General features: G+C 49.1%; 1 protein-coding gene across 1 annotated transcript in view; it reads left to right on the top strand.

Moving 5' to 3' along the window:
• The first annotated feature begins 206 nt into the window (after positions 1-206).
• The window catches only part of ZMYM3 (zinc finger MYM-type containing 3), a 24,375-nt gene continuing 14,804 nt past the window's right edge, over positions 207-9,777 (top strand). The window contains 9 exon segments of the mRNA XM_035892115.1: positions 207-1,101; positions 1,809-1,852; positions 2,242-2,314; positions 3,131-3,422; positions 3,805-3,982; positions 4,418-4,630; positions 5,229-5,379; positions 5,960-6,075; positions 9,557-9,643. Of these exon segments, the coding sequence (XP_035748008.1) occupies positions 219-1,101; positions 1,809-1,852; positions 2,242-2,314; positions 3,131-3,422; positions 3,805-3,982; positions 4,418-4,630; positions 5,229-5,379; positions 5,960-6,075; positions 9,557-9,643 (2,037 nt within the window). The 5' untranslated portion in view covers positions 207-218.

Raw genomic sequence — 9,777 nt, 5'->3', positions numbered from 1 at the left:
CAAACTGCTGCATCCCACTGCTGCTGTTTGGCTTTAGAGTTTTGTAACCTCACAGGTAGATGTGATTGACTTGCTGGTATCCTGGTTATGGCTAGCAGTATTGCTGGGCCTTGTTTTACTCCAGCAGTGTTCAGAAGAGTGGACAATTCATGCACTGTGTGAGACTACTTGTCATTAACTTGCAAGTCTCTCTCTCATTTCCAGTTGCCATCTTCTAAATGGATTCCAGTGAATTTTCAGGATCCTTGGACCCCCTGTCCTTGCCTGACAAACCACTTATTGGTGATCTCCCTGCTGACATGGAGTTTGGGGAAGATCTCCTGGGCTCCCAAACAGCTTCTACCCAGGAAGTTTCAGTTCTTCAGCCCCCTGACTGGGATCAATCCAAGCAGATGACTGCAGATGGGGATTTGGACCTTCTAGTGAAAGCAGACAGCCCGTCTGAACTAAACAAATCAAACGACCTCGTTCTAGATAAACCTAGTGTCTTAGATATGCTGGAGAAACCTGATGTCTTAGATGACTTGGATAAAACTGCTGACTTGATGGAGCTAGATAAATCAGAGGGTCTGGATGGGCTGTATAAGGCACATCCTTCCCAGGATGTGGAGGATGGACTGGTGGACTCCTCTGCCCTCTCTAGAGAAGCCCTTGTTCCAGAAACATGGAAAGAAGGGGAAGATGCACCAAAAAATGATTCTGGGGACCTAAAGGAAGATGGTGCTGCTGCTATATCTGCATTGTCTGATGACAACACCCCTGAATCACCCCAACAGCCCATTCCTGACTCCAGGGACCTCAGCAGTGCCCCAGCCGTGGAAGAAATCACAGCACAATCCTCAAGTCTGCCAATGCCCCCCCCTCAACTCAATCTTAAACAGACAAAGAAGACAAGGTTGAAGGTACCAAGGAAAAGCTCACCCATGCGGAGGGAAGGGCTGGCAGGGGAAGCAGAGGTGGAACTGAGCCAGGACAACAGTACTGCAGCTTTGGCCCCTGAGCCCATGGAGGAAAACCAGGCAGAGGAAGGGGTTGATAATGGGAACAACTCGCTTAAAGAAAGTAGCATACTGAAAGCACAGGAAGCCTCACCACCAGCAGGTAGGTTGTTATCTCTGCAGAACTTGGCTTCCTTTTGTTCAGGAAGTTATCCTGCTGCACGTTGCTGAAGCTGGAATCTGTTTTGCACTCCAGCTTTTCCCATTGTCCCCTGCTATGGAAATTGTCAATGCTACTGATGGGCTAGATTTGGAGAAAGCATCTTGCTTACAGGGAATAATGCTCTGGAAGCTGCTCCCGTGGTGCACACAAGCTCTTGCTCTGGCTTTCATAGCTTTAACTTTGATTTTCAATGCTTGTGTCAGCTAGGAGCTTCCCTGACAAAGCTGCAGCTACACATCAGCTTAGCTCGCACTCTTCAGCACTGGAGTCTTTGCTGGAACTGAGGGTCATCAGGAGAAGGTGTTTCCAGTAGGCAAAGTCTCTCCACCCAGGCTGGCCATCTTCAGATGCTCAGTCTTGGTCAGAAGCAGTTGGAGGCAACTGCCCAGCATGCCTCCCCCCATACAGTGAGGTGTCCCCCTTACAGGACTCCTCACAAACTGTCTTTGGATCTCTAACTACAGGTGGTGGGTTTGGGAGCTTTGCTGTGTCTGATCACCACCAGAACTGTTCTTGTTAGCCAGGACTGTCTGAGGCTTCATGTGCAGACTGACCCAAAGGGTGGCTGCATTTGAAGAACACCTGTCCTCATCCGTGGGAGAAAAGCAACATGTTAGATGCAAGCTTCTTCTGTGCTTCTGTTCCAGGAGAAAGCCTGTCTGGGAAGGGAAGTGAGCTGCCAACTGAGAAGGTGAGGAGAATGCAGTCAAGTATGTATGCAACAGGAGCACAGAGGGTGGCTGTTGTCAAACTCCATGAGGGACACTGACTGTCTCGTCACCCTTCTGGGAAGGAGTTTGCATGTATCCTGTGACGGAGTGATCCCTGTGCCTTGCCACTGTGCTGTAATGTGGCTTCAGTGTGTCCCTGCTACCCCCAGCTGGAATGTCATTCTCATAAGCCTACTTCCCACCTCTCCCCCATCTTGCCAACTCTGGTCAGGTATCCATGGAATTTTATCCATTTTAGCCTAGTTATTGGGAAAGCAAATCCTAGAAGTTGAAACTCCACGATCTGGGATATTTATCCATGGTTGTCCTAGCAGACAATTAGCCGAAGTATTTTCTGAATGTCTTCTAGGAGCAGAAAAGAAGTGAACGAGCCAGAAGATCAGAAACTGCCAGGCCTGAAACTGTGAACTCCTCTGAGAGCAGTGAGTAACTAGGGCTGGCCAATGCCTATTTTCAGCCAGAGAGCAGGGCCTAGGCCTGTTGTGGGCGGGGGTTCATGGTGTGAGTAAGGTGGGAACTCTGGAGCTTCTGTGCAGACTGTCCTCTTACACAGGACAGGTCCCTTCACCCTGTGAGTCTTCATCCTGGGGCACTTGCCTTGCTTTGTCAGGGCACTTAGGTTGAAGGGAAGGTTATCGTATTCTTATAGTAGTGCGTGGACACCAAGCACCAAGTAATAGGATGAGTCTCTGGGGTTGTTCCCAGAAATCCATCTTCCATCTCCTCAGCAAGGAACTTTCTTCCTTTGTCTCTGTGGCAGCAGGCTGTCTGAAGGAAGATTGCATTTTGGGGATTTGCCTGCAGAAGTATGTGAAGTCTGTTCTTTGAGATATTGAGTGTCACCCTGCCATTCCCTAGTATTTGTGTGTTACTCCTTCATTGCCTGCCTGTGCTGGAGGCTGGTGATCCAACTTGTTCCCTTCAAGGTCTACCAGCTCTCGGAGGGTTTTCTGCTGTAAATGTTCATGCTTTGGGCTTCTGCTCAACCTTGGCAAATCATTACCTCCTAGAGAGGAATTATACTTAAATGCAGTTTGCTTAAATACCTCCTCACTCATCTTCAATTCCAACAGAATATCTCTTAAGGGTCACTTTATTATCCCACCCAGACAGGTACAAAGCATGTAGAGGGACTCCAGAAAGGAGATCCCAGAAAGCCCCAGCATGTGTCATGGCAGAGGTTTCTGTCTCAGTTCCTAATGAGGGATTTCTGTGCATCTTTCTGTGCTGCTTTGCAGTTCCAGTCTCTGATGAAGACTCTGATGCAATGGTGGATGATCCCAACGATGAGGATTTTGTTCCTTTTCGTACCCGGCGCTCAACTCGCATGTCTTTACGCACTCAGATGGCTCAGCGAGCTGCCCGCTCTACTGTCACCAAGATGACTTGTGCCAACTGCCGGACCCCACTGCAGAAGGGCCAAACTGCCTACCAGCGTAAAGGGCTCCCTCAGCTCTTCTGCTCCAGCTCCTGTCTCACCACCTTCTCAAAAAAACCACCTGGAAAGAAGATATGCACCTTCTGTAAAAAGTGTGTATTTGTTCCCCTTTCCTCAATGCTCCCATCCCTGTGACCCTCATGCTTCCCATTCACCCACATCACTCCTGCCCCCTGCCAGCTGCTGCCCCATGTCTTCCTTCACACACTGCATCTCCCCTACACCCCCTTCACATTGTCTTTCCCTGCCTGTCCCCAGGCTCAGTGCACCATGTCCCAGCCTCCTCTCAAAACAACCTCCTGCATCCTCCATCTTTAGGCACCACCCCTCTGGGGTGGGACAGAAGCTGCTGTGCAACAGTTCTTGCCACCCTTTGGGACACCAGGAAGTCCCGTGCATTGCAGTGTGCCATTCTGTCCCTTCGTGGCAGGACTGGTGTGTCCCTGCACTAACACATCCCCTCCTGATCCCCAGGGAGATCTGGAACACCAAGGACTCTGTGGTTGCCCAGATCGGTTCAGGCGGCTCTTTCCATGAGTTCTGCACCTCTGTCTGCCTCTCCCTCTACGAGGCCCAGCAGCACAGACCAGCACCTCAGTCCGCAGATGCTTCAGACACCAGCCGCTGTAGTGTCTGCCACAAACCTGGCGAGGTAAACAAATCCCTTGTCCTTCCCATGTCCTGGATGAGGTGCTTGTGACCTGCAGTACTTAGCCCTGCCTAGGAACATCACAGAGCGTTTGCCATGTTCTCTGTGGTGTGAGGCCTCAGCCCCTGAGCTGGCTTGGGCTCTCTCCCCAGTCCTTCCTCGTTACTGTGAACCAGCCCTTATTCCAGCAGAAGAAATAAGGCTTCTGCTTTTCCCTGCCCTGAAGCTTATTGCTTCCTGTGACTCTGCTCTCCCAATTGCTCCACTGATTGTTGGCGAGGGAAGCCAGCCTGAGTCCACACCAGTTTCCAGTATGACACTTGCCTGAGTTTTAGTGTAACAGCCTGTTATCCCAAGGGCTGTGGCAGTAGTGGTACCCACACGTCAGAAGCAGGCTCATGGTGGTTTGGGAGAGTGACAGCAATGATGTCTCTGCAGATCCAGCATGAGGTCAGCAATGGGAATGTGGTTCACCGCATCTGCAGCGACGCCTGCTTCACCAAGTTCCGGGCCACCAAGGGGCTGAAAACCAACTGCTGTGACAACTGTGGACTTTACATCTACAACAAGGGCTTGCCCCTGGAGTACCTCTTCCATGAAGGCCAGCAAAAACGCTTTTGCAACTCTGCCTGTCTCAACAGTTACAAGAAGGTGTGTGGAGTCAGCTTTCTGGCAAGGGGGGGTCTTTGTGGGCACACAGCTCCTTTGTTTGGTGTGTCACAGGGCACTTTATGCAATAGCAGGTGACTTGAATCCCCTTGGCCTTTTGTTGCTGATAAAACATTTATGAGATTGCTGTGGAGAAACTTTGAAGCAGGCAAACAGAATTTATTTATTCTGCATGGGGCCTATCTTGGACCCAAGCATGGGTCAGGCACTCAATAAACTGGACTGTGCAGCAATACTGGTGTATACAGTTAGCATGGGCTGGCTTATTTTGGATGTCTCCCCAAAGCTTGGCTGGATATGTTCCTCTGTGGCCTGAGCAGGCTTCACTTAACTGTCTTGATGGTATTCCTGAGCTCTGTATTCCTGCCAGGGTACCCTTGAAATGAGAAGGTGAGGTACCAAAGGCAGCCTTTTTTGCTACCACCACCTGAACCTGCAGACTATGAGCCTGGCTCTGGCATGAGATGTTTCCTGCAGGAGAGCTGCCCTGTGGTGGATACAGTAGCGGGGTGGGACATGAGGGTTGGACCTCGCCAGCTGTGATGGTCTCCCTGGCAGCTCTGTTCTGCTCTGTTTGCAGAAGAACACTCGGGTCTACCCATGCATGTGGTGCAAGACGTTGTGCAAGAACTTCGACATGCTGCCCAATGTGGATCGCAGTGGCAAGATGGGCCTGTTCTGCTCCATTTGCTGCACTACCTCCCACAAAGTGAAGCAGTCAGGCTTGGTTGGTAAGAGCACCTACATACAGGGAATCAGTCACCTCTCCACTCTTAACTCCTTCCATGGTACTATGTGTTGCTTGTGATACTGGAAGGAAGGCATGTTGCTTGCCTAGGGAGGAGTCCAGTGAGACAAGTGGAAGGAGGTATGGAGAGGGAGGAACCTTTGCAGCGGGAGGAACCTTTGCAGCATGTAGACGTCTTAATACTGAGGGGTAGTGTACATTGCTGTCCTTGAGAACACAGGAAGCAGTTGTAGTGCCCTACTGTGCTGGCATTGCCCTTTCCATTACACAGAGTACCAGGGTGTCCAGGAATGGGTATGGTCTCTGGTGCAAGTATTGCAGCCTGTTTTGTCCAAATTCCTGTAGAGCCAGGGTCACTTCCTTGAACCACTCTGCTCTCCATCCGTGTTTAACATTTCTGTCCTAGCAGAATCTGGTGCTCTTAGTTTCCTGGTGTTCTTGTCCCTTGCTTTTTGATAATAGCTTGACAGACTGAGGATGAGTGAGTAGCTTGCATGCCATCCTCAGAATCCAGTCCCACATCCAGTGCTTCTGCCCTCACCAATTCCTATCTGTTTCATCAGGTCCCCCTAGACCCTGCAGCTTCTGCAGAAAGAGTTTATCTGAACCCTGCTATTACAACAAGACAGACCGGGTTGTCTACCAGTTCTGCAGCCCCAGCTGCTGGACCAAATTCCAGGTACTGAAATATCATTCATGCTGGGCTGGGCCATAGAGCTCATGCCTCCTTTCACACTTAGCAGAGGCTCCATCTTCCTCAGGCTCCTCAGGGAGTGTCCATAAGAAAGTCTCTGTTGGAGCACAAGAGTTGCAGTGACTGTAGTTGCCAATAACTCAGTCCTGGCCCTATCTCCCCCTTCCTCCGTTGGGATAAGACGGGCTATAATCCTGTATATCAGGTTATGCCCAGTGGGAGTGCAGTACAGAACTGTGCTGCATGAGTGGTTTGGGATGTAGTGGCCTTATGAGGGCACAAGCAAAAGCACAAGTAAGCTAGCAAAGCACAGTGGGGCAGAAAGGGGCAGAGCTGCCCTCTGAGCCAGGCGTCACCAAGGGACATAAGTGTTCTAGGATGTGTTGTCTAAAAATTTACAACAAGAGGCCTGGATACGTCATGTTTAATAATCCTCAGAGGCTTGACTGGTGGTTTTTAATCTTCTGATGTTAAGTTTCAGTATATGTGAAATGTTTGTGGTATTCAAAGGCAACTGGAATTGTTGTCAACAGTTGTCGAAGAAAAAAGCAACAGCCAGGAAGACCTGGGAAGCTTAGGCCAGGGCATGTCTTGGGCAACTGAGAAAAATTAGAGAATCCAGAGGTAGAGAGTTAGTTACTGGCAATTGCAGCATTTGGGTTTGGGGTTTCTTTTTTCTTGTGGTTTTTGTGTTGGGGTTTTTTTGAGTGTTGTTTTTTGGTTTGGTTTTTGGTTTTGTGGGGTTTTTTTAATAAATCCTTGATGTAATCCTTCACTGAGATCACAAATGGTGTTGGTAGGGTAGCTGTAGAGTTTTTACAGTTGTAGACTTCATAAGACTTGAATCATAGTATAGTTTGGGTTGCAAGGGACCTTCAAAGGTCATCTAGTCAAACCCCCCTGCAGTGAGCTCAGGGTTGCTCAGAACCCCGTCCAACCTGGCCTTGACTGTAGACATCTTCAACTCGATCAGGTTGCTCAGAGTCCCAGCCAACCTAACCTTGAATGTTTCCAGGGATGGGGCATGTACCACTTCTCTGGGCAACCTGTTCCAGTGTTTCACCACCCTCATTGTAAACAATTTCTTCCTAAAGAAGAAGTGTAAATCTACCCTCTTTTAGTTTGAAACCATTACCCCTTGTACTATCATAACAGGCTCTACTAAAAAGTTTGTCCCCGTCTTTCCTATAGGCTCCCTTTAAGTACTGAAAGGCCATGATAAGGTCTCCTCAGAGCCTTCCCTTCTCCAGGCTGAACAACCCTAACTCTCTCAGCCTTTCCTCAAAGGAGAGGTGTTCCATCCCTCTGATCATCTTTGTGGCCCTCCTCTGGACCTGCTCCAACGGGTCCATGTCTTTTCTGTGCTGAGGACTCCAGAGCTGGATGCAGTACTGCAGGTGGGCTCTCACCAGAGCAGAGTAGAGGGGCAGAATCCCCTCCCTCGACCTGTTGGCCATGCTTCTTGTTATGCAGCCCAGGATATGGTTGGCTTTCTGGGCTGTGAGCATGCATTGCCGGTTCATGTCCAGCTTTTCATCCATCAGTACCCCCAAGTCCCTCTCGGCAGGGCTACTCTCGATCCCTTCATCCCCCAGCCTGTATTGATACCGGGGGTTGCCCCGACCTGGATGAAGGACCTTGCACTTGGCCTTGCTGAACCTCATGAGGTTCACATGGGCCAGCTTCTCGTGCTTGTCCAGGTTCCTCAGGTGTGTTAACCACACCACTCAGCTTGGTGTCATCTGCAAACTTGCTGAGGGTGCACTCGATCCCACACTCTGTCATTGATGACGATATTAAACAGTACTGGTTCCAATATGGACCCCTGAGGGACACCACTTGTCGCTGATCTCCATCTGGACATTGAGCTGTTGACCACTACTCTCTGGATGTGACCATCCATCCAGTTACTCATCTGCTGAACAGTCCATTCATCGAATCCCTCTCTCTTCAATTTAGAGAGAAGGATGTTAATAGGGGACCATGTCAAAGGCCTTACAAAAGTCCAGATAGATGACATCTGTAGCTTGTCCCTTGTCCACTGATGTAGTCAGTCCATCATAGAAGGCCATCACGTTGGTCAGGCAAGACCTGCCCTTGGTGAAGCCATGCTGGCTGTCTCGAATCACCTCCCTGTCCTCCATGTGCCTTAACATAGCTTCTAGGAGGATCTGTTCCATGGTCTTCCTAGACACAGAGGTGAGGCTGCCAGGTTGGTAGTTCCTAGGGTCCTCCTTTCTACGCTTTAAAAATGGGTACAATGTTTCCCTTTTTCCAGTCCCCAGGGACTTCATCTAGCTTGAAGTATTGCCATGTAAAATCAGCATTGTAAAGTATGAGTAAACCCATGCATAACCTGGATTAGGAACTGTCTTGCTGGCAGATCTTGGAACACTTGTCAAAGAAAAAACACTGTAAAGAGTGTTTCAAGATGGCTTCTTGGGGATCAGTATTAAGCCCAAGGAGTTCAACATCTTCATCAGTCATCTGGCAATAAAGTCAAAGTAAGCGTTATAAAATTTTGCAGATGAAACAAAAACTGGTGAAGTGTTAACTCATGCTGAGGTCAGGGCAGTCATAGAAAGCAAAGCACCTGGATTGCTTGACAAGATTGGTTCCTCCTAACGTGTGCTTAAACACAGTTCAGTGCAAGATTCTGTATCAGCCTTAGTCAAGTAATGTGGGGATGTGAGTCCTGGGAAAGTAAGGATTTTGAAAAGGCTCTGGGTTTACAGTATGAGCGTCTTGGTTTACAGTCACAGAGGGAGGGATTAATTAAGTTATTGCAAGTACAAGCAGAGGAACAGGGAGTTAAAGTTTGGGAACTAGGGAGCAAAAGAGCTACCTACAATGTTGCACAGATAGGAAGGATGTTCATCTGATGTCCATTTTATTTTCAATGTTGAAGAAAAATTGGAAATATGGTGGAAAAAGAAAAATTACGTTTGGTCTTGGAAAATGCATGTACTGAGGCACTCACAGAGCACCTTATCTGAGGTAACTAGGAAGATGACTTTATTAGTAAATATATCCTTGTGGACAAGACGTCAAGTGCTAAATGGCTGTTTAATCTAGCAGAGGAAGGTGGGATGAGAATGGCTGCTTGAATTCTGAAGTTGCATTACCTTGAAAATAGAAACCAGGCACCTGTGCTTCAAGATCTTTTAGAGGAATTATCAGAAGAGGTAGTGGAGCCCCTGTCTCTGAATGCTTTCATATCCAGAGGGGTGGCAGCTTGAAAGCTTGCCTTCCTGAGAAGAACCGGATGCAGTACACCGGAAGCAAAGTGAAATTGCTCAAGAATCTGCTCTCCAGGAGCTTGAGCCATGATCTGATGGACTGACTGTGCAAGTGCAGATGGACTGCTGTGAACGGTGGAGGAGGCAGGAGGTGGTAGCAGTACAAAGCAGGTGCTCGCTGCCCTCTGTGTGCCTCTCCCTCCATGAGCTGTCTCTGTCTCCTGCAGCGAACCAGTCCAGAAGGTGGGATCCATCTCAACTGCCATTACTGCCACAATCTTTTCAGTGGGAAGCCGGAGATCCTAGACTGGCAGGTGAGGACTTTCCCCAGAGGGATGTTTACGTGTAGGCCAACCCCAGTAAGGACTGCAGGGCTTGTTCCTCTCCCTGCTCAAAGCAAAGCTCCTTCTGTGCCAGTGCTCTGAATGCCTTAGCTGCAGAGACATGC

This window comes from Egretta garzetta, unplaced genomic scaffold, assembly GCF_000687185.1.
Source record: "Egretta garzetta isolate BGI_Z169 unplaced genomic scaffold, ASM68718v1 scaffold404, whole genome shotgun sequence".
Taxonomy (NCBI): domain Eukaryota; kingdom Metazoa; phylum Chordata; class Aves; order Pelecaniformes; family Ardeidae; genus Egretta; species Egretta garzetta.
Note: the sequence above shows the minus strand (reverse complement) of the source record. Positions and strands in the feature narration are given on the sequence as shown.